The sequence below is a fragment of the Ochotona curzoniae genome, unplaced genomic scaffold, assembly GCF_017591425.1.
Source record: "Ochotona curzoniae isolate NIBS_2020 unplaced genomic scaffold, NIBS_Ocur_1.0 scaffold_4701, whole genome shotgun sequence".
NCBI classification, from domain to species: domain Eukaryota; kingdom Metazoa; phylum Chordata; class Mammalia; order Lagomorpha; family Ochotonidae; genus Ochotona; species Ochotona curzoniae.
The window spans coordinates 50,137,086-50,161,707 of record NW_024467122.1 but is presented as its reverse complement, the minus strand read 5'-3'; the positions used below and the strand labels follow the sequence as shown (position 1 = coordinate 50,161,707).

General features: G+C 47.8%; 1 protein-coding gene across 1 annotated transcript in view; it reads left to right on the top strand.

Moving 5' to 3' along the window:
- The first annotated feature begins 9,602 nt into the window (after positions 1-9,602).
- The window catches only part of EHD4 (EH domain containing 4), a 71,877-nt gene continuing 56,857 nt past the window's right edge, over positions 9,603-24,622 (top strand). The window contains exon 1 of the mRNA XM_040969988.1: positions 9,603-9,889. Within this exon, the coding sequence (XP_040825922.1) occupies positions 9,654-9,889 (236 nt within the window). The 5' untranslated portion in view covers positions 9,603-9,653. The remainder of the gene's footprint in view (positions 9,890-24,622) is intronic.

Sequence of the window (24,622 nt, the reverse complement as noted above, 5' to 3'; positions counted from 1 at the left end):
GCTCTGGCCAGTTCCTCCCTCTGCTGGCTGCACCTGCTGCCGCCACCCCTGCCCCAGCTCTGCTCTCTGGTGAGGGATGCAGGCAGGCCGGCTTGGACTTTCTCAAACAATTAAAGGGAAAAAAAGAGAGAGACAGTAAGGATACTACCAAGGAGCCACGCTTGATTTCTTTCCATACCTCTTTGCAGGGAGCAGGGTCTGGTAGTCACAACCTCCCACATGTGCCTCGGGCTGGAGTGCAAAGGCTTGACCAGAGACAGAACCCAGAGGTACAGGGATGAAGTTTGGGGTCTCGTATCCCAGTCGTATGCTCTAATGGCAGACAAGGGAAAATGCGGGCATACTGAAGATGCGCCTGAATTTCTCCAGAAAAGTGCCTTCTCCATTCTGAGTCACTGTGCTCTCAGGACTTCTCTCAGTGGTTGTGCTGTGTGATTTGTATTTCTGTGAATCTGTATCACTAGGACGAGTGACACAAGAAGGTCAAGATGCAGTGCCAGACATATGGCTCTGCACCACTATGAGGGTGGCAGCATCAGAGCTCCAGAGCTGGCAGCTCGTGGGATCCCAAGTGGACCACCAGCTCCAAAGCCAAGTCTGCAGCCCAGGCTGACAGCCCATGGCCCCGGGCTGCCGTAAGGGAGGGCTGGAAATGGAGCCAGGTGCCAGGTAGGCAAGGCAGTCTCATGCTGCTGGCCTCAAGGTTCTCTCAGGTTCTCTCACTGCCCCATCTCTCCGGCTCCCAGGTGGGACTTCTTATTTCTTCTTATTTCTCACTTATCACATGCCCTCCCAGCTCATAAAAAAAATGCCTTCCCAATCCGGGAAGTGCTTCCCACACTGGGAAGCAACTGTAGGGAACACCAAGGTCTACCTGCGATAAAGTAGTTTGGCCTGGGAGATTTTCCAGAGCCTATGCAGGCAGCCTGTTCAGCCTTCCAACTGGGAACCTGGGGGATCTCTCCTGGAGATGCCTGGCTGGTAGAAAGTGAAGGCAGAAAGGTATTTGGTATTGGGGGGTCCAGTGTGCCTGAAAAGTACAGCCATGGGGGTGGGGGTAAGGGATAGGTGCCAGACCCACAGACAGCCCTGTGCTTGTTAGGAGGCAAATGCCCGCGGGCCCTGAAATCTGGGGAACATCGGCCTCCTGGGTGCATCCTGGCCTCGCCAAGAGTGGTGGAAGGTAGTTGGAAAGCAGACTCCCAGACCTCCCCCTCGCCATACTCAGCAACTCAGGGTGTGTGTGTCTTTCAGGGGGTCCTCCTCCCTGACTCCCACCCCATGGACCCAGGTGCCTCCTACGCATGTTCCCATGGGAAAGGCTGGACTAGGGATGTGCATTGGCACCTGAGTTTGTGAGGCATGAATGAATCAGCTCCCTTGAGCCACGGAAGAACTGGGCTTCTTGACTCGCAAAACCAGACCCTATCAGGTAGCGCGAACCTGGAACGCTGCCTGTCTTCTCCCCTGCCTAATTTCCATCTTTCCACCTGCCACACAATTATCCCAGAGAGCCCAGCAGCAGGACCTGGAGTCCCTCGGTCTTGCAAAATTTCAATGTATAAAGACAGTGTAATCTTGGAGCGCGGAATAAAATGGCCACATGGGTAACCACTGTTGACTCATCTGCCTTCATGATCTGAAGTTGCAAAACACGCCTGACTGCTGCTGCCTCCCCATGCAGCCTTGTCCTTATTTATGCTCCCCCACCCCCACCAGGGGCTTCCTGCTGTCCACCTGCCTCCATCCCTTCTCTCCCTCCGTGGTGAGGCTGCCTCTGTTTCCAGGAAGCTACACCATGTCATAGTGGTACCCCAGCCCCATCTGGGTTCCTGCTGGGCCATGCTTGCCTGTTTTTCAGGAAACGTGGACTGGGAGGAAGGGGAGGCAACGTGCATCCACGGAGCATATGCTTGAGGCCAAAAGGCAATCAACAGTCTCTGCTTCCCAGAAACTTCTATTGCTGATTGGGGCAGCCGGAAAGAGCCTGGTGCATGCCAGAAGAGGGAAGTAGGAAGCCTGGTTACTGAAATGGCCAAGTGGCATCAATCCAGATGAGCGAGCCATGGCACTCTCCCAGGGCCCTGCTCTCTGCTATCAGCCTGACCAAATAGGAAAGGTAACCCCCCTAGTTCCCTCACTCTTGGGCTCCCCCTCTCCTTCCCTAGAGAGCAGCCCACACCCAGTGCCACTGCTGTCCTGCCCTGCCCTGCCACCCCCTACCTCTACCTCCCCAGGAAAATGCCTCTCCCTGAGGTCACCATGCCCTAGCCTCCAGGTGCACATAGCCAAAGGCTGCCAGTAGCTTTCCCAGTCTTATCAGACTTGATTGTTCCCAGCATTTGGCACCATGGACCACTCCCCGCTTCCTGACACCCTCCCTTCCCATGGAGCCCTGGCCAACAACAGTTCACTTGAGTTCAGCTTGCAAACACGTGCTGCCTGCCCACTGTGCAGGTCTATGCTACAGGACCCAGCAGGGGCTGCACCCTTCAAGAAGCTTCCTTCTGGGCCCACATGGAGACTGAGCCTTGTGGTGTACAAGAGCTTCCTGTTGGTACACCACCAGGGCCACACAGGCGAAGCTGCCAGTCCAGCCACATAGGGGAGGGGCTTGTTCAGTCATACCTTCTTCCTACATTTCTTCCACCAAAATGTGAGAGAGCCCCTCTTGGGGTGTCCTCTCTCTAATTAACTGCTGGCATTCCTTTCCCCTCTCCTCATTTTATGTTCTCTTTAGTAAGTTTATCGCTACCCAGGACTTCAGCTACTATGTCTGTCAAACTCTTCGATGCTTAGCTTTGTTTTCATGATGGACCCTGAAGTTCCAAAATTATAGGGGCTTTCTTATCAGAAGTTCAGACTGTTGTGGTCCAGCATTGCTGCTGGAACTATAGCCGTCATATCCACATTCCAAGTAGCAGGAAGAATAAAGGGATCTGGGTTTCGGCTGGCAATGATTTCACCAAACCATCCCTGGACTATTCTGGACTGCTTTTCAACAAAAGAGGATTCTTTCTTTAAAAGGATCACTAGCCCTTCCAGATGTCTCACTGGGCAACAACATACCTTAATGGATAAATGGCATGAAATAGCTGTGGATTGATTAACCCCTTGTGGGTGAGGAGTTTGAATTGAGCATAGCAAGGACAGCCTTCCCCTCTTTGTGTGCTGCAGCTCCCATGCATGCCCTGCACTGCCAGGGCCAACGACTCCTGTACTTAAGGGCTGGGCAGGAGCTCTGGGAGGGTGGAGGCCTGCCAATTAGAGCAAATTCCTGGGGCCTCCCAGCATGGCAAGCCTGGGAGGGTGTTACATAGAGGCAGCAGTGTGGCCCTTCCAGCTGGGCCTCAGCTGTTCCCCATCCCTAGCTCCACCTCCATGGTAACTGGTTGGAATAGTCCAGAACATAGGTCAGCAATCCCACCTCTGGAGGCCAGGCCCATTGACAAAGGTGCAGCCATAGTTTTTATTCCAGACTGAAAGAGAAATTCACAGCTTTCTCGTTTTGCAAAACAAACTCTGTACCCATGGGACAACAGCTCTGTACTTCTTCCTCCCCACACTTCTTGATAGCCACCTTTCTGCTTTCTGTTTCTTCCAACTTTACTGCTTTAGAAAGTAAAATCATGCAGTGTACACTCTTTTATAACTGACTTAGCTCACTTAGCATGAGTTTCTCAAAGTTCACCCATGTTGGTGCATGTGCCAGGGTCTCCTTCCTTTCCCAGCTGGATTTTGTTCACACTCTAATATGACATTTGCTCATTTGTCCAGCCCTTGCCAGGCGTTTGCTTCCTCCTCTTCACGGTGGTCAATAGTGCCTGTCGACATGGGTGCCAACACTTCTTTGAGACTATGTTGTCGTTCTTTTGGATATTTATTCAGAAGTGAAATTAGTGAAGTGTATGTTAATTTTATCTTTAATTTTTGGATGAATCATGATGCTATTTTCCATCTCAATGCATATATATTTACTTTAGTACTGTAATATCTTTCTGGTTAAAAATATATCCTGAACCTATTTTTGCAGATCATTCATAGGCTCAAATGTCACAATTTTTGGTGACTATGTAGGAATCCACCATTTACTGAACTAGTCCTCCATGGGGAGACACCTGGTTAAGCTTTTCAAAATCATAAATGATATGCTGATAAATAGCCTATTAGATAAAGTTTTAACATTCATTATTTTATCAGGATGATACTTCTTGATCAAAAGGTATAAAAATTTTTAAGAATTAATACAATAAACTGCACATATGTAAATTACATAGTTTGAGGAATTTGACATGTGTCTACAACTATGAAATCATTACCACCATCAAGATAGTGACCTGATCCAACATCAGCTAAAGTCTTTTTTAGGTCTTGTAATCTTTCCTTCTCTGCCCCTGCTGGCCCATGTAGTATATGAGTTTTGAAGAAACTGTCCAAGTGTTTTCCAGATCAGTGATGCCATTTTATATTCTGCCAACAAAGTGCCAGAGTTCTGGTGACTCCATGTCTTCACTACCAGCTTTGAGAGGTTGGTTACTATTGTCTGAAGATGATTTGATGTTCCAGCTCCTGCACTGGCTCATGAATTAGTGGCACTGGAAGTTGGAGACTTGATTCCAATAATAGTATATTGGAGGTAGGACTAGCGGGAAGGGTTCGTAGGTCCCTGGGGTCTTGCCCTGGATAAGTAGTCCTTGTGAAAGGGTTGGTCCTAGAGACTGAGTCAGACCAAGCCAGTCTTTGTGCTTCCTGTTTGACATGTTACTCTTCCTTTGCTCACCTTCTGCTGTCCCCCACGCTCATCCTACACCAGATCAATGGATCTGCCCTATTACGGCAGTGAAATCGCTAAAACCGGCTGCCAAAATAACTCCTCCCTTCCTAAGTAGTTTGTCTTAGGTAATCATAATAACAAAAAGCTGGCTAATGTGTCACTTCTCTTAATGTTAGACATTCTGAAAGAATGCAGTTACAGCATCTTTTCTTGTTTTAACCTGTGTTTTCTTAAGAACTTATGATATTCAATATCTTTTCACATATTTATTTTCTATCCATACATCACCTTTTGTGAATCATCTATTCAGGTCCTTTTCCCACTTATTAAAATTGAGTTGTTTTCTCATACTTTAAATTTAGAAGGCCTTTATATGTAATTCTGGACCAAGTGCTTTCTCAAATGTGATTTACAACTGTATTTCCCAAATCTGTGCCTTTTCTTTTCATTCTCTTGACAGTACTTTCAAAGTTCAGATATTGTTAAGCTCCATAAATTCCAGTTCATCATTTTTTTTCTTTTATGGATCATGCTTTTGATATTATTTAAAAAAAAAAAAGAAAACACAAACACAAACAAAAAAACAACCTAGAGCCCAGCACAGTAACTTATTGGATAAAGTCCTCCTCTTGCATGCGCTGAAATTCCATATGGGTGTCAATTCATTTCCCGGCTGCTCCACTTCCCAACTAGCTCCCTACTTATGGCCTGGGAAAGGCATTCAAGGACCGTGCAGCCATGCGGGAGACTTGAAACAAGCTTCTGGGTCAGCTTTGGATTGGCTCAGCTCTGGCTGTTGCAGCCACTTGGGGAGTGAATCAGCAGATGAAAGATCTCTGTCTCTCCTCTCTGTAAATCTGCCTTTCTAGTAATAAATAAATAAATATTTAAAAACACACCGACTCTATTCTCAGGTCATAGAAATTTTGCTCTATGTTTCCTAGATTTTTTATAATTTTAAGCTTTATGTTTACTTCTAGAATCTATTTTATTCTGCACAGAGAAGCAATATAGATCAAAGGTCATATTTCTGTGAACATGTATATCCCAATTTGAGAAAGGTTGACATCTTCACACTATTTAGTCTTTGATCCATGGGCATGGTATAAATAATATCTATTTAGGTCTTCTAGGATTGGATATTTAGACAGGCTGCTAAAGACTTTTTTAAGATTTATTTTTCTGCATTGGAAAGATAGATTTACAAAGAGGAGAGAGAGAAAGATCTTCCATCTGCTGGTTTATTCCCCAAGTGGCCACAATGTTTAGAGTTGAACCAACCTGAAGCTAGGAGCCAGGAGCTTCTTCCAGCTCTTCCACAAGGATGCAGAGTCCCAGGGTTTTGGTCTATCCTTGACTGCTTTCCCAGGCCACAAGTAGGGAGCTAGGTGGGAAGTAGAACAGCCAGGACACGAACTGATGCTCATATGGGATCCCAGTGCTTGCAAGGTGAGGATTTGGCCATGGAGCCATCATGCCAGGCCCAGTTAAATACTAATTGTGAGTTATACACCCCATATTGGAGGGCAGGGTTCAAGTTCTGACTCCACTCTCAATTCCAGCTTCCTGCCAGTGGGCACTCTGGAAGACAGCAAGTGATGGCTCAAGTAGTTGGGCTCCTGCCTCCCATGTGGTTGACCTGGACTGAGTTCCTAGCTTCTGGGCCAATGTGGCATTTAGGGAGTGGACTAGGGGATGGGAACTCCCTATTTCTCTCTTATTCTGCTTCTCAAATAAATAATTTTAAACAAAGAAATGCGTTGTGGTTCTCAGTACATAGAACTTGCACTTTTTATTTTTTGTTTTAAAGATTTTAAAATTTTTATTGGAAAGGAAGATTCACAGAGAAAAGGAGAGGCAAAAAAGAAAGATCCTCTATCCATTGGTTCCTCCCCAAATGACTACAATGGCTGGAGCTGAGTCTATTTGAAACCAGGAACCAGGAGCCTTTTGTGGGTCTCCCAAGGTGCAGGATCCCAAGGCTTTGGGTCATCCTCGACTGCCCCCCTCCCAGGCCACAAGCAGAGAGCTGGATGGGAAGTAGAATGACACCAACCCCTAGCACTTTTTTTTTGTGACTGTTATTTTTCCCCATAAGATTTTTTTATTTGTTTGTTTGAAAGTAAAAATCAGAGGGAGAGACATACAGATATCTTCCATTTGCAAATGATTGCAAAGGCCAGGGCTGGACAAGGACAAAGCTAGGAGTCAGGTACAGAGTCCTAAGCACTTGGGCCATCCTGTGATGTTTTTCAGGTACATTAGCAGGGAACCAGCACCTGTATTTGATGTGGGTAGTACAGATGTAGCTTAACCCATTGAGCCACTGGTCCCTATTTAGTGTGTTTTTAGCCAAATGTATTTCTTTTATTGCCCTCTGTTCATTTCTCTAATGGACTATTTATCTCTTTCTTAATACTTTTGTAAAAGCATAATATTTTAAAATCTTTATTATATAAGACTGGCTATAATTTTTCACAATTTATTTTGGGTTTTTTATACGCTATTTTAAAAATATGCTTTCTTGGGCCCGGCGCGGTGGCGCAAGTGGTTAAAGGTCCTCACCTTGCACGCCCGGGATCCCATATGGGCGCCGGTTCTAATCCCGGCAGCCCCGCTTCCCTTCCAGCTCCCTGCCTGTGGCCTGGGAAAGCAGTCGAGGACGGCCCAAAGCTTTGGGAACCTGCGCCCGCGTGGGAGACCCGGAAGAGGCTCCTGGCTTCAGATCGGCATAGTATCGGCCCGTTGCGCTCACTTGGGGAGTGAATCATCGGACGGAAGATCTTCCTCTCTGTCTCTCCTCTCTGTATATCCGCCTTTCCAATGAAAAAATAATAAAAATAAATCTTTAAAAAAAATATGCTTTCTTTTTCTGCAGAGAAGCCTTAGGTTCACAGAAAAATGGGCCATCAGGCAGAGTCCCCATAGCATGCCTCATCCTGCCCTCCACACAGGCTTTCCCCAGTACCAGCATCCTACACCAGTGGTATCTTTGTTAGAGTTATTGAGCTCACCCTGCAGTGACACATCCTGGTCACCCAAAGTCCACAGTTTGCATTCAGGTTCACCATTGGTGCTGCACATTCTGTTGTTTTGGGAAATGACATGTGTCCATCATTGTATTGTCATACATAGTTGTGTCACTGCTGTAAAAAGCCTCTGTTCTCTGCCCACTCATCACTCGCCATCATCACCATCCCTGCCAAACCTTTGGCAACTGCTATCTTGTTTTTCATTGCCTCCATAATTTTGCCATCCCAGAGTCAAACAATGTTGAAATCCTACAGCCTTCCCAAAGTGACCTCTTTCACTTTAGTAATATGCATTTAGGGTTTTGTTGCATCTTATCTTCTCACAGAATCATTTCTTGTTGTCTAGATATGTTCTGATCCATTCACATACTGGAGGACACTTGGTTGCTTCCATTACCCATAAAGCTGCTTCCGATATCTGTATGTAGGTGGACATACAGATGTCCATGTTCATTTCAGTAAACACCAGGAAACTGACCTCTGTGCCATATCTAAGAGTGTATTTATATGGGGTTGTTTGACTTAAACACACACACACACACACAGAAAGTTTTTGCTTTTTCAGCGTTAAATTCATTGGTCTTTGCTTCTATAACTGCTATCTTTTGTGTTGAGTAGACACTTTTCCTGCCCCCAATCTTTTCAAGTCTTCACTTGTAGCTTCTTCTAGTAGCCTTCTGCTTTCATTTGACTCTAACATTTCAGTCTTGGTTGTATTTTAACATCAGACATCAAACTTCATTTCCCCCCTGGCTTTCTTTTCATTTCCCTAGTTCCATATAGCTCCCTTTAAAGATCTGATCCTTACAATAACTCCCAAGCAGTTCCATTTTACAAGTTAGGGAACTGAGGAGAGGAGAGGATTCATTGCATTTAAAGCCACACAACCATTCATTTACCTAATCAGGATCCACGCTCACATCTTTTGATGTCCAGCCCTGAGCACTCTACACCTCACAAGTGGTACTCATCATGTGTGGAGCATGGCCAGGAGCATTGGCCACACCTGGCTAGGTCGACACGCACTCCTCCCATGCCCCCACCTCTTTTCAATAGTCCTACCTTCCCCCCTCCGCTCTGTGTGTGTGTGTGTGTGTGTGTGTGTGTGTGTGTGTGTGTGTGAGAGAGAGAGAGAGAGAGAGAGAGAGAGAGAGAGAGAGAGAGAGAGAGAGAATGAGACAGAGACAGGGAATAGCAGGAAACTCGACTTGATGATTAGGATAAGATTGTCATAAGGACATGACTAAACTTTCAGTTGCACCGAAAATCAAAACATAAGGGGAAAGGGCGACCACTGATACAGAACTGAGTGGAGACGGAATGAAGGGATTTTGTCACTTAGGTCTGCGAGTCCAGCTCTCTTTGGGCATTCATAATCCGCCACTGAGGAAAAGCAATGCCTGTTGTCTTTCTCAAGTTTTTCTCAAGTCTGTGCACCTGGAGACTCCACGTTCCGGGAGGCGCGGTCCTGTCAGCCCGGCTTTGCCACCTGGCCAGAGGGGGCGCCCGGGGGCGCCTGGGCTATGGCACCCTGCCGAGGAGATCACTGCTCCCCGCCCTGCCTTCTAGAAGCACGCCGTCATCGATAATTCATGAAGAGCCTCCTCCCCATTGGTTGACGCCTCCACCCCTCGCCCGCAGAGGTCCAATAAGGAAGGATCGGAGAGAGCCCTTCTGAATAGTGAACGAGGTTCCATGACGTGGCGTCTGGGAATTGGCTGCGGCAGCGCGAGGCGGGTCCGGGCGGCGGCGACCAGCGGGGCACGGAGCTGAGGAGCGCCAGCGCAGGGGAGGGTCGAGCCTGAGCAGGGTCCGAGCGGGGAGCGCGGGCGAGCGAGCGCGGCAGGATGTTCAGCTGGATGGGGCGGCAAGCGGGCGGGCGCGAGCGCACGGGCGGCGCGGACGCGGTGCAGACGGTGACGGGCGGCCTGCGCTCGCTCTACCTGCGCAAGGTGCTGCCGCTGGAGGAGGCGTACCGCTTCCACGAGTTCCACTCGCCGGCGCTGGAGGACGCCGACTTCGAGAACAAGCCCATGATCCTGCTCGTGGGCCAGTACAGCACCGGCAAGACCACGTTCATCAGGTACAGGTGCCGCCCTCTCCCCGCCTCGCCCCCCAGCCCCTCGGAGGCGCGGCCGTTCCTCACGTGTGCGCCTGAGGGCCGCCGACCCCTCCTCATACCCGCCTTGGGGACCGACGCGCCACGCTGCTTCCCCCTCCAGTGTCCGAGTGGTTCCCCCATCCCCGAGTCCCGCTTGGTTCTCGCCCACACGGGCTGGGGGGAGGGATGTCCTCGAACCCGTTCACCTGCGTTCTTGGGGGTCCCACTCCTTGCTGTGGGGAAGGAGCGAGTCCCTCCTGTTAGCCACGTCCTGCTCTGCCCTGGGGACGGGGGGCGGGGGGAGGGAAGAATCAGAGAGAGGGAAGGAGGGGGTGAAACTTCGGGTGGGGCACTGGGGGACAGCTTCGTGTCCTGGGAGAAGGGGCTGGACGCGAGGTGGAGTCCTTGGTTGAATGAATGGCAGCCCTGGAGGGTGGTGGCCACGTCCTCTGCGAGGTTCTGAGCCGCACCTCGGCGTTGGGGAGGGGGCCGGGAGGCCGCCCTGGGCTTGCAGTGGCCCAGCCTCGCCCGTGCACGGGACGTGGCCCTGCGTGCGCACCTGTGCGCCGGCCGGGGAACCGCGCGGGTGTCGCCTTACAGTTTGTTAGTTTCTGTTTCTTCGTGGGCCCTCCCCTCCTCCCTCACCCTTGACAACTGAAAATATTTGTGGTACTCGCCGTGTCTCCTCGGGAAGCAGGCCCTCCGCAGGCCTGAACAGTGGTTCCATTCTAGAGCTTCCTCCAGAAGTGACCGGCCCAGCTGTAGTTTCCCGGGAAGCCCTCTGCTGCCTTAACCGGCCGGGCTACTTCCAAAGCAGTCTGTGGTTTGGGCTGTTTCTTTGGGAAAGCAGACTCGTTTTTCTGGGTTGCAGTTAAAGTGATAATTTACAAACTTTCGATCCGGTGTTTGGAAATTGTTAACAGTGCCTTCCTCATGGATGGTCAACAGGTGTTAGGAACACTGTGTCTATATTTGGATACATGCCGGTTCTGTGAAGTAGTGACCTCTTTTTCTCTGCCGCAATAGCCTGGATAGTTCCTGCAAGTGGAGTAGTTGACATCATGTTAGATCCAGACTTGCAAATATGCTGTAAATGAGTTCAACCAGGCAAGGACACTATGTAATTGAGAAGTAGTTCTAGACTATAAACCAATCCTGGAGGAAGACTGAAGAGCTTTTAAATTGCTTCATTTAATGTTTGTTTCCAGCGCCCAAAATAGTATTATCTATGTTATCTCAGAGGCTCAATGGGAACCATGGTGTGTTAAGGTAGTTGGTGCCTTGGAGGTGATACAAGTTTTCAGGCACTCTGGGGTGATAAAGTTCTATAATCCAGTGATGTAAGAGAGGGGGTGGAGCTTTCTTCTGAGACACAGCATTGTTGTGACTTACTGGTAGCATGTTCCTATTACCCCAGGCATTTCTTTGTGCTTGTCTTTGACATGAGGGCTTTATTATACCCTGTGTAATTAGGGAGCCCCACCTTGGTGCTGTACCAACCTGGAGATGAGGTGGCACTTGGTCTGCTCCTGGAGCCTGGATAATAAGCAGTCCTGAAGCAGGAGAACCCAACTCACAGGAGTAACAATCATTTTTCTTTTTAAAATTTTATTTTTAGTATTGCTTACATAATTGAGTGATTCATGTCAGTTATGGAGAAAGGTGGATGGGGCACATGTTTCAGCTTTTTTTTTCTTCTTCCTATGTTGCAGGGAAGGAATGAGTGGGAGAGGGCTGCTCTCTGCAGTCAAGTATATCAGCACCTAGGGATGGGGGGGCACCATTTGATGATGCCTTAGGGACCCTGATGTGGGAAAGAGTGTTCCGAGGGTGTTATTTGAGTGTTTTTGATGGCTCTGAGACATGTCAATTTTATTGCTCCAAGGGTTGAGAAAATCTTTCCAAGATCTGCTAGTTCATAGAGTCCATCTTAGTGTATCCACAGACCCAGGAACATGCTGCAAAGCTTGCTCAGAATTGTCCAACCCTTTCTGCTTTCCATGCTCACTAGGTGTTTGACGCCCCCCTCTGGCCTGTCTGACTGTCATGTCCCCCATGTGCATCTGGACATGTTTTCCACTGTACAGGCACCAGCAACTGAGGAGGCGCAGTCCTGATACATGCACTGCAAGGTTGGACTACATCCTGTGATTTTCCTTGTGGCCAGAGCCTGAGTCCAGCAGTCTAGTTGGGGAGTCCCCCAAGAAACTTGGCTTGGGTGATGCCAGACTGGTAGCAACCATTTTCTTTTTCTTTCTCTTCTTTCCTGCAGATCACTATTTCAAAGTACTTTCTTCTATTGGTTTCACTACTTAGGGAAGGCTGTATGGAATACTAAGCGTAGTTCTTATGAAGGGTTCCAGAACTGGTCCTGGTGACCTCAGACAGCCACTTCTCAGCAGGTGCTGGGGCTGTGAGTAAGCCAAGGGTGGGGAGGGAGGGGAGATCACCTGAACAGGAAGGGCTTGCTCTTGAGCCTTCCCGGAGCTGCGTGGCTTTGCGCTTGGCACAAGGTGAACCTGTGAGGTCAGAAGCAAAACAGTGTAGACAGAAGGCTTGGTGAGGCCCTGGGAACTTGAATTTCCGAGATGAGTTGGGAGGAAGTTGTTTAGCTTCTGGAAGGAGGACAAGCAGAAGGGCAGTTGCCCTGGAGGCTGGCACACTTGAAACGATGAGCAAAAGGGCTGGGCCAGGCCACTCCCCATCCTAGATCCTGCCTGCATCAGATCCTGCTTAAGAGTCTTGAGTTATTTGCTTCTAGACATTCCGCACTAGAGGTCCTGCTTAGTTGTATTGGGGGAAGGAGAGAAGCCATCTGTTTAGTCACAGATTCCTTTTGACTTCTGTTTGAAAGACAGAGACAGAAAGAACTGGAGCTAACCTGTCTGCTGTTCACTCCCCAAATGCCTATGACAGCCAGGGCTGGACCAGGCCAAAGCCAGGAGCTATAAGCTCAGTCTGTGTCTCCCCTGTAGATACAGGACTGCCACTTGCTGAGCCCCAGGATGCACATTAGCAAGAAACTGGAATTATGAGTGGAGCTGGGACTTGAACCTGGCACTTCCTTACAGTGTCTTAATGCCTGTACCAGAGGTCTGCCCTGGTGTCACACCTAGCTTCCTGCATATCCTGAGAATTGGTGTCACAGAACTTCTGGCGTGGGGAAGTGTGGGGGAACTTCTCTTTTCATTCAGCAGAGTGCTTGGTGTGCATGTTGCATCATTCATGACACCATGCTCTTTCTTCCTTCTGCCCCATGGTGGCAGAAGGTAAGCTGGGCATTCAAAGGGAAGTGTGCCTTATTCACATGAAAAGGTCTGCTACATGGGGGTGATGCAAAGCCTGGAATATGACAAAAATAAGCTCACTCCTGCATGTAGACTGCCACAAGGGGCCTGAGTGCAAGGACAAGGGTGGCATGGAAGTGGGAGCTGGTGATTTTGCTACTATTCCCAGACTTGTCCTTAAGATGACCCCAGTTGTGATGGCTGGAGATGGGTGTCCAAGGTTCTGTCGTTGACAGCAGCACAGCTGGTGAACCTGTTGTCTTACTGACAGTCTTTCTATTATTTAGATTTATTTATTTATTTGAAAGGCAAAGAGGGACAAACACAGAGAAAAAGAGAGATCAGTCTTTCATCCGTTGGTTCACTTCTCAAATGTTCACAACAACCAAATCTAGGCCAGACTAGCCAGGAGCCAGGATTCCACCCAGGTATTCCAACTTATGTTTTCCCAGGCTTAGCAAGGAGCTAGATTGCGAGTGGGTCAGGTGGAACTTGAACCTGCACTCTAATGTGGGATGTCAACCTTGTAAGTGATGGCTGGAGGTGCTATGCTACCACACTGGCCACTGGTAGTCTTTTTAAAAGACAGGCTGTGATGGGAGGAGCTGTTGGCTCTAACCCCTCCTACCTGCATGGAAGAATCGGCCCAGGAAGGGAAGAGGGGCTGCTGAGGAAAATGTGACCGCATCGTTTAGACTGCAACAGCTAAGGAAGGGTGCATGTGGACTTCTGCCAGGCTTGTATGCAAAATGTGAGGGAAATAGATTCCAGATTCCTCCAGAAAATTTCCCCCATGCAACCATAGGGGAAATCTGGAAAAAGCTCCTGATTCCTGGTTTTGGATTGGCTCAGCTCCGGCTGTTGCAACCACTTGGACAGTGAACCAGTGGAAATTAGGCAAGTAAGGAAAACTGTTAACAGATGGCATGATTTCTTTTTTAATTCAAAGATTTATTTTATTGATTTGAGAGGCAGAGTTATAGAGAGGAGAGAGACAGAGATCTTCCATCTGCTGGTTCACTCTCCAGATGACTCCAGTGGCCAGAGCTGAGCCAGACTGAAACCAGGAGCCTCCTCTAGGTCTCCCTTGGATGGAGGCTTTACCTTCTATGCTACAAAACTGTTTCGTCTGTTTTGTTTCTGAAGTGGTAAAAATCTGAAATTAGATAGTGGTGTTGATGCAGATTGTGCATGTGCTGAAAATCCAGATTATCCCAGATTATTCTAACACTTACATTATAATATCTCAATAAGAAATAAGGAATCCAAGCTTCCACTACAAAGCATCCTATGATTTACTTTCTAGAGTTCTGCCAGTGAGTATCAGCTATTGGCAACTATATGCAGTAAGGAACAAGAAAAGTGGATGCCAGAAAGGAAACAAAGTCGAAAAAGCTGAAGGAAGAATAGGGGCAAGGAACTAGGGCATGAACAGGAGGGGAAAGGAGCCAGGGGAAGGAAGATCCACCCTCCAGCTGACTCTCTCTCTATCCCTCCTTTCTCTGTCTGTATATCTGTCTGATTTTGTAATAAAATAGGCAGACAGTATTACCATGTGGCTACAGTGTTTAGCACGGAGGAAGGACAAAGGACCCCAGGTAGGGGTAAGGCTTATGGGCAATGTGGAGGATCAGGGAGCTAGAGGGGACTGTGAGGGCCCAGGTGCCTGGGACAGTCATGATGCTCTTTCAGGCATGACGAGGACAAGAAAAAGAGAACCAGGAAGTGACAGCCTTCCTGTTGGGGCCTTGCTACAATCTTAAGAAAGCAGAACTACTCAAAGAAAATGACCCAGAGATGGCAGAGAGGAGCCCAGTTGTGTCCCAGAGGGACTCAAAGCCAGGCAATGAGGAGGAGGTTCCCAGATCTGGGAAGCACTTGGGTGGGAGGAATACAGAGAGAGAACCTGCAGCTCGAAGAGCCAGGTGGCTCTTTCAAATTAGTAAAGAAATTGTGCAAAGTATCAGAAAATTGAAAGCGGGCAGATGTCCTAGTTTGCAGAACAGCTAGGAAATGGGTTATGAATAGGGATGAAGTCCTGTTAGTTTGTCTCCATCAGCTTTTAGACTTGGTGGTTTTAGAGGGGGCCAGCCAAGGCTGAAAAAATAAAGACACCCAGGATGGCTTAGCAGTTAAGACATCAGCAGGGAGTCCCACAGTCTGTACTAGTGTGCCCGGTCCCAGCTCAGCTCTCAGTTTCTGCTTCCTGCTGATAACACTGCTTGCAAGACACCAAGTGATGGCAAAAATCCTTGTGTCCTTGCTCCCTGTGCTGGAAACCCAGATGGAGTTGCCAGCTCTTGGTTTAGACTTGGCTCAGCCCTAGCTGTTATGTGCATTTGGGGAATTAATTGGCACTTGAGAGATGTCTGATTCTGTTTGCTTTTCAAATAACTTGTTTCTGAGACAGATAGCCAAATAGCTAGATGGATGTTTTTAAAGAAGGCCAACAGTGAAAGTACTGGGCCCAGGGTGGTGGTTCTCACATTCACTCAAATGTCACAGGTCCTGAAAGTCATGGTCTGCTGTGAGACACTAACCTGTATGGAAGAATGGACTGGATAAAATACAACACAAGGGCACACCTGAGACCCTGGGAGTCACTTACTCAAAGAAGATTGGTTTCAGGGATGGCCCAGGAATAGGAGAGAAGCCACAGTCACTGTGGCTGTGGGTGACTGGGGCTGTAGCTTCAGAAGCATAGGGGAGACCTCAAAAAGGCCTCTCTGAACAAGCAGCCTAGGCCTTGAAGATGAGCTGGAATTTGCCCCAAGAGGGCCAGGAGGGAGGCGGGGAATTTTGAATGGTCAGGAGCCGTTTGCAAATAGTGGAGCTGTTTTCTGAGATGGGGACACTAGAAGAGGAAGCATGGTGTTTAATTATGAGTATAGGTCTCAGTGGAGCTCAGTGGGGTGTGGGCACGTGGATTGAGGATCAACCTCCTGTAGACAGCATCTGATGAATAGAGACTCTGGATGGGATTCCAAGGAGCACCAGTGTTTGAAAGAGGCTTGTGAAGACCTTGAGTCGGGGAGGTCACCAGACAAATGGACAGTGCCAGCCGCAACAGTGGCACAGAGCTGCTGAAGCCCTTTGGGCTGCAGGTGACAGATACCTAGCTAAAAACATCCTACACCTAGTGCTGAGATTCTGGGCTGGCGTTGTGGTACCGCATGTTAAGCTGCTGCTGACACCAACATCCTATACCAGAGTCCCAGCTGCTTAGCTCTACCCCAGCTCCCGGGAAGGTGTGTGATGATGATCCAAGAGTTTGAGATCTTGTCATCCATGTGAGAGACCCAGGTGGAGTTCCAGCCCCAGGTGGTTTCTGGCTTCAGCCTGGGCTAGCCTGGCTATTGCAGCCATTTGGGGAATGAACCAGCAAATAGAAGATCTCGTCTCTCCCTTTTCTGTCATTCTTTCACATAAACAGATGTATCTTTAAAAAAAAAAAAAGGAAGAAAGAAAAAAAGACAACTTCCAGATGACTGCTAAACCTGGCTGCCTTCAGTCAATGCCCAGGATGCTGTTTCTGTTGCTGCCCGGAACCAGCTCCCTTTCTCAGGCAGCTCTCTCTTGTGGGGTGTGCATGCAGCCTTCTCTAGTTCCAGACACACATTCCGCAGACTTCGCAGCCCAAGGAGAGGAACAGAGCCTCTTCCTCAGTGGTTTCAGTACAGGTTTTGGGTTTGAGTCACCTTGGTTCCACTTTGACTACAAGCCGGTCCCCAAGCCAGTTCTGGAAGTGGGGGACTGACATGCTGCAGCAGCCTTCTCATCCCAAAGCCTGGGTTCTCTGGGGAGCTGAGGGGGCTCCCAGGAGGCTGCCATTCAGCTGAAGCGGTGACTCCTACCAAAGCCTGGGTACCAGTCAGTGGCATCAGCTGTGACTGGGAAAAGCAGGGGAACAGAAGCTGAGGATTAACTGTCAGGAGTCAGGGTGACCTTGGCAGGAGCCACACCACTAAGTGGTGGTGATGGAAGCCAGATGGCTCTGCGTTGAGGAATGAGTGGGAGGTGAGGCATCAAATGGAGAAAGCTCTCAGCCACTGGGCACCAAAGGAGGAGAGCTGTGTCCTGGTCACAGGCGGATTACGGGAGTAGTTAAAGATAAGCATGACCTTGCAGGCGCTGGAAGTGGTTGGGAGAGGGTGCTCTAGAGAGGGAGTGGCTGGTGTTTTCAGAACCTGGAGCAAAGGTCCAGAGAAGAGTGGTAACTCTGGGGGATGGGAAAGGGTGGCAGCTATCAGAACAGGGAGACCCACTGGTCTGCTGCTTGTCAGTTTGTGACATCATCTGTCTGATCCCCAATAGTGGAGCTGAAATGTTAGGAGAAAGGTGGGGAAATGGGCTGCTTTGGTTGTTTTAGTGGTAGATGTCTTTCTTCAACTCCTTTCTTGTAGCTGACATAGTCTCAAAAAGAAGTCAATGTGCTTTCCAAGTTCTAAGATGTTGTGACTTGGAGAGCCGTGCTCCCTGGGTCTGGCTGTGCCCAAGCTGCTTGCAGATCTCTAGGACCTCCTCAGTCAGCATCTGCTCTGGATCTGTTGTTTTTTGCCGTTTTTTTTAATAGACCTGATTTCTTTTTGTTTTGCTTTTACAAAAGTTTACTCTTGTATGTGCAGCAGGCCCTGAAACAAGGCTGCAAACCAGCTGTGTGTGTGGTAATGATTTTATAGCCAGAAATGCAGATGTTTCAACAGGAAGAGAATCAGAAAGATGACTGTGACCTCAGGCACAAGAGTAGCTGACTGCTTGGTGCCAGATCTCTTGGTTTCCCTGGTGGCCAGGGTCCCCATCCCCTTTCAGCTTTCAGCTTCTGGGAGTTTTCTTCTGCCCTATTTCCTTTTTCTCCTCAAATGTCTGCTCTTCCTCTTCCACGTCCACTTCCTGTTTCCTAGGCAGCCCCAGGAACCTTTGCTGTGGGACACACTATCCATTTCCCTGTCCTTGCTACCAGAAACCTAAGTGAACCGTAGCAGCAGGTGGCCAACTCCTTCTTGCTTGGTCTTGAGTCTGTGTTAGGTGGGTGATAGTAACTACAGGCATGTGGATAGCTTTGGTTCTGTAGATTCAGTTCCAGGATCGATGAACTCCATTGGTTTGGCGTCTGGAGAGAGTAGTGAATGGCAGTTGGCAGAGCCAGGCGCAAGAGAGGGAATTTCAGGTAGCTTCCCCCAGGAAGCATCTGTGAGCCACTGATAGATGAAGGTTGAGTTAATGGGATGACAGACATGAGCTTGTCCAGAAACTCTACCAGTGAGAGATGCTTATGTATGAATCATATTGTTTCTAATTTACATTTTTATAAAGACTTGTTTGTTTGTTTTTTTTTTTTTTATTGGAAAGGCAGATTTACACAGAGAAGGAGAGATAGAGAAAAATCCACTTATTTACTCCTCAAATGGCTGCAGCAGCTGGAGCTGAGTCGATCCAGAGCCAGGAGACAGGAGCTTCTTCTGGGTCTCCCACGTGGGTTTAGAATCCCAAGGACTTAAGCCATCTTCCACTACCTTTCCAGACTGTAAGCTGGGAGCTGGATCAGAAGTGGAGCAGCCAGAACATGATTCATATAGGATTCTGGTGCTTGGCAGTGGAGGATTAAGCTGTTGAGCCACTGTGCCAACCCACTGTAAATTACATTTTTACATTGGCTCTTCCCAAGGGGAATTCAGCATTGCTTTGCCTCAGACTTTTCTTTCTTCCTTCTTTCCCTTCCTTTTTTTTCTTTCTCCTCGCTACCTCCCTTCCTTCCTCCCTCCCTCCCTCCCTCCCTCCCTCCCTTCCTTCCTCCCTTCCTTCCTCTTTTCCTTCCTTTCTTTGTTCATTTTACTTGTTTTACTTAAAAGGCAGAGAGGAGAGACACAGAGAAACTTCTGTCTACTGGTTCACTCTTCAAATGGCTGCAATGACTACAGCTGTTCGATAAATGGCTTCTCTCCTTTTGCTTTGACCTGTACTCTGTAGACTGTTTATCAATAAATATTCCAAGGGAAAGGAGGAGTGTTCCAAAGCCAAGCAGCAGTGCTTCCAGGTTGCAGCACTACACCCACAGCTGTGTCCCAAGCACCAGTTACAAGTTGTCATGTTGAGGACAATAAATAATCATTGCATGGATAAGGAAGAGACAGGACAATGTAAGGGAGACCCCCTCTCCCTTTCTCTGCCCTTCTTCCCGAGAAGCCTGGAAGCTGGAGCAGCCCTAGGCAGTGGCAAAAAAAACTGGACACTAGTGGCCATTAAGCGCAGGTCAGCCCTGAGCAGTTGATACTCTACTCAATGTTGCCACAAGAGTCAGGGAGGGAAAAGCCCAACAGGTCCTGTCTCCTCCCTGCATCAGAAAAGTGGCTTCAGGGACCACCGAACAAGCAGCCAGGGACTTCAGGATAGGAAAACTTCAGCATCACGCTTAAGGAGGACAAAATTATGCATATGAAGATATACTTAAAAAAAATTTTTTTTTTAGTAAATCAAGGATAGTTTGTTTTTTTTTTTTTTTTTTAAGAAGTATTTGAAAAAGTTACAGAGAGGGAGGGGAAGACAGAAAGATCTTCCTTCCACTAGTTCACTACCCAGATGGCCACAGTGGCCAGGCTGGGCCAACTGAAGCCAGGAGCTTCATCCAGGTCTCCCACTTGGCCCATCCTCTGCTGCTTTCCCAGTCCATTAGTAGGGAGCTGAAACCGAAATAGAGCATGCAGGATACCAGCATCCTTATGGGGTGCCAGAGTTGCCGGCTGGCTTTATGTGCTGTGACACAACACTGGCCCCCAAAGATAGCATTTTAAAAACACTTAAGGTGTTTATCTCAGCATTATTTAAAACAGTGAAAAACAGAAGCTATTTAAGTAACCAACAAGAAATGGCCAGCTCAGTAATATTCATCAGAGATAGTATGCAACTTTTATGTTTTTGAAGAATTTTTAATGGCATAAAGAAAAAAATCTAGATGCAAAAGTTGTTTAAATGCACTGAATCCAATTTTTGCAAAGAGTTTCACAGAAAAATAACTGGATATTCAGTTTAAAATATTACCCTTCCCTGGGGGATGGCTAGCTAAGACCCAGAGAGCATCTGGTCTGGTCTGGCCCTGTCGAAGCAGCTGAAAGTGGAACTGGGAATTCAGTCAATCTGCAGCAGGCCAGTTTTTAAATTGGTAATTGTGTGTGGCACTTAAATGGTGATGTAATTACCCAAATGGCCCTGGCAAGAAAAGAGGTTCTCCTCCCCTTAGCAGTGTGACCACAGGTAAGCTACTTAACTTGTCTAGTGCATTTTCCTCCCTTGTGAGCCAGGGATAAAAATACCTGCTCCACTGGCAGAATGAAATGAGATAAATGTGCGATAAAGTGTCCCAGATGGTTTTCGTTCTTTGGTGACATCTAGAAGTAATGGTGATGGAGACAGTAGTAGTGCTGGGAAACAGTTACATATCCTGGACCGTTGTCTAAGACATTTTAAAAAGGATTTATTAGTTTTTAGTTGTAAGACAGGGGTTTACACAGAGTAAAAGGGAGCTTCTATTTGCTGGTTCACCCCCCAAATGGTCGCAACAGCTAGAGCTGGGCCAATCCAAAGCCAGAATGCAGGAACTTCTTCCCACATGAATGCAGGAGTGGACCATTTTCTGCTGCTTTTCCTAGGCCATTAGCAGGGAGCTGGATCAGAAGTGGAGCAGCTGGGACTAGAACTAGTGCCCATAAGGGATGCTGGTACTGCAGATGGAAGCTTAATGCGCTTTGTCACAACGCCAACCCCTCTAAGAATTTTTTAAAGAATAATGTTCAATTATTCCATTTCCATTTCTTGCTGTTGAACACCAGGATAGATTAAACAGTGGAAACTGTTCTTAAAACCTCAAGTCAAATCAGAATGAAAGGCTATAAACCCTTTGTTTTAATTTCCTGTACTTGAAAGATCATGGAGCAAGTATTATCAGTAATAAAAACAACAACAAAAATAGATGAAAGATGCATGTACTTAAAAATAAGACTTTAAACTTGTAGACCTGATTTCAAAATAAATATTTCTCTCCTAAACCTGTAAGTTATACTTCCAATGATGTTTATGCCCTGTGTATGTGGTTTAAAACCTTAGTAAGACTCAAAGAGATAAGATGATTATTGGGGTTGATTTAATGCTCTAAAACAAACCAAAACAACTGTTTTAGGGAAAAGCACTGAACCAAACTTTCCATCTGCAGGGACATTGTATGCACAGACATTTAAAAAATCCCATTTGTGTACATTTAGTTCAGGTTGGGGGGTAACCCAGGCTGGGCCAGTTCGTATCACCCTCTGGTGAATCCAAGCACCAGAATGGAATATGGGACAGGCCAGGTCAGGCCTCAGCACAAGCCAGTCTGTATGAGGGCTGAGATTAGGGGCTAGCTGAGCTGGGCTAGGCTCAGCGCATCCAGGCTTTAGCACCCTCTGGCAAATGCTGAGGTGAGGCTGGCCTTGCCAGAATGGGCTGCAGTGCCCAACCAGCACATGTGAGACCTAGAAGGGAGGGGGCGAACCTGGTAGGGGTGTTGTAGAGGGGCTCCCCTGCTTGACCACCACTTATACTGGTAAGCGTGAGAGCTGGGATGGGGACAAACTGGGCTGGGCTGGGCTACAATACCTGTTGGCTTCAGGTGGGCTGAATCGGGAAAGCCAGACTGGGTTGACTATTCCTACCGGTGCATATGTAAGTCAGAGTAGGTGTGGATTGGTTGGACTTTGCTGCAGCATCAGCTGGCAGATGCTGACACAGGGACTAAATTTTGCCAAGTTAAACTGCAGAATGCAAGATCCAGGAGTGGGAATGGGTCCAGTAGGGAAACAGTGGGCAACTCCCTCTTGGGTTACCACTCCCGCTGGTGAGCATGAGAACCAGGACTGGGGCCGGCATGGCTGGACAGAGAGTGACTCACGCTGGCATGTGTGCGGGCTGGATAGTGGAAAGAACTAGGCTTCAATGCCCATTGACATGTGTGAGAACTGAATGGGATATGGGACAGACTGGACCAGTCTGTTGTACATACTGTTAAACATGGGAACCAAGGCATGGGGTGGGCCTGGTGGGGGTTATTGCAGGGTGCTCCTATGAGGCTGCAGCTCCCATTGGTTTGTGTGAGAGCCAGGTGTGTGGTGGGCAGGATCAGGCTGGGCTGCAATACCCATTGGTTTGTGTAAAAGACAGGGCTGGAGACACAGAACTGACCTAACAATTGCAACCACCAGCATATGCATAAGCTGATTGGGGTGACAGACTGTACCGGATTCTGTATTGGCAAGCACACACAAGAATTAGATCTGGATCATATTAGATGAAGTTTGTTGGGGGATCTTCCCTACTGAATCAGAACCCCAACCATGGAGAGAATTGCAGGTTCCATGGTCTGACCATGGAGTGCATGTCAGAGCTGGGCCTCTTCCGTGGCTGAGACGGAGCAGTGGATAATATATCCAGGTGCACATGGAGGATATGGCAGTACATTGGACCCTGCAGAGGACACCTAGTACCGTAACAGAATGGAGGACAGAACAAATTGATCAACTACCACAGCTAAGTGTTGGCAGTAAATATCTGGGCAAACGGAGACTCTAAGGTGGACTGTGTCAACCAGTGCATTCTGCTTCATTCTCTACTTGATTGTGCTTGGAGTAGTGAGATAGCAGCAATACAGAACTGTTGAATTATAAAAACCTCTTGAGCAGGACCCTCGGAGCTTGTGCCATATTGACTACCCTGGAGTGGCGTCGGGTGACTGTCCACCATCCCAGGGTACAGAGGTAGTTGGGAGGCTGGGTGTGGCTTCTCCCCCTATCTTCCCCTTTGCCCAGATACAAGAAGGGGAAAAAAAGAGGATGTTGAAATAATGGTCTCACCCACCTTCCTGTAGACTCTGAACCTTTTTGCATCCTAATCAACTATGTAAAAATCAGTAAAAATAAAAAATAATTAAAATAAATTTTTTTAAAAAGAACAAAAGTCCCATTTGTATTATACAGGCAGTTTCTCTAGACTTTGCTTTAAGAATCTAAAAACAATGCTCAAACATGTATATCACATTATAACTTCAGACTACTTAATTATTGAGTACCTATTAAAAATTCTTTTCTCATGGGACCCATAAGAAACCCAACTGCTTGTGTGACGCTTAGCCTGATTGAGCCTTAGCTTCCTTGTCAGTAAAATGGGGATGCAGTAGGGCCTACCCTCACAGTAGTTAGGTCAAAATGAGATTTTTTTTTCATCTCCTCTCACAAGGAGCAGGTCCTCAGGTGTCTGGGGCAGTACAAGAAACATTAGCACCTTCTGTTGCACGTACACGTGTGATCTCTGTTAGTCATTCTTAATCCTATCTGTGGTATATTGAGGGGACTTTTCTTGGTCTGGAGGGTTTTCCCTTTTCCTTGCTTGTGATAAGACCCAATTTTTTTCCTTTAAAAGTCAGATGTTATTTTATTTTTAATATTGTTTACATAGTTGAGAGGGATATATGATTATGTGGGCCTCTCATTAGGATGGGAAGGGCTGAGGCATGGAGGAAGGTGGGTGGAACAAACGTTTGAATTATTTTTTCTCCTGTGTCTGCAATGAGGGAAAGGGAGGGAGGCAATTCCTTGCTGTCAAACCACATCAGCACCCAGGAATGAGGGGGTGGTCATCTGATGATGCCTTAGAGACCCCAACATGGAGAAGAGTGTTCTGAGGGTGTTACTTGGATAGTTTTGATAATTCTGAGACATTATTGACTTTGTTGCACCAGGACTGAGAAAATCTTTCCAAGGTTGACAAAGTCCACCTTAGAGTATCCACAGGTCCAGGAACCTGTCAGGAGAATTGTCCAACCTTTTCTGCTTTTCATCTTCTGATAAGGCTCTCGACGTTCTCTGCTAGCTTAGATGAACTGGCTGTCATGTCCCCCATGCACATACTGTCCACTGTACAGGCATTAGTAACTGAGGAGGCATAGTCTCGACACTTGCACTTTCAAGTCAGACCATATATCTTGTGATTTTCCCTGTGACGGGTTTGAGGCCAGTCGTCTAGTTGAGGAGTCCCCCAAGAAACCTTGCCTGGAGTGACCTCAAACTTGACTCTTGTGTGCACCAGCCAGTATAGGGTCAGGTTTAGTCTGTTGTGTTGTACTTGCCAACACACACATTGGTGAATGCAGCTGCCTGGTCAGTTCTGCCCCCAGCCCCATTGCTCACGTGAACTGACAGGTGCTCTGGCCTAGCTCAGCCAGCCCACCATAGATCTGGTCCTCATGCCTCCCAGCAGGTGCTATCCCAATAATCCCACCAGGCCTACCCTCAGCCCCATTTTTTTCTGTGTGCTAGCATGTGCTGCAGCCTAATCCAGTCTTTCCCACACCTCATGATACTTCAGCTTAGCTCAGCCTAACCTACTCCTAGGCCCAGCCCACATGTAT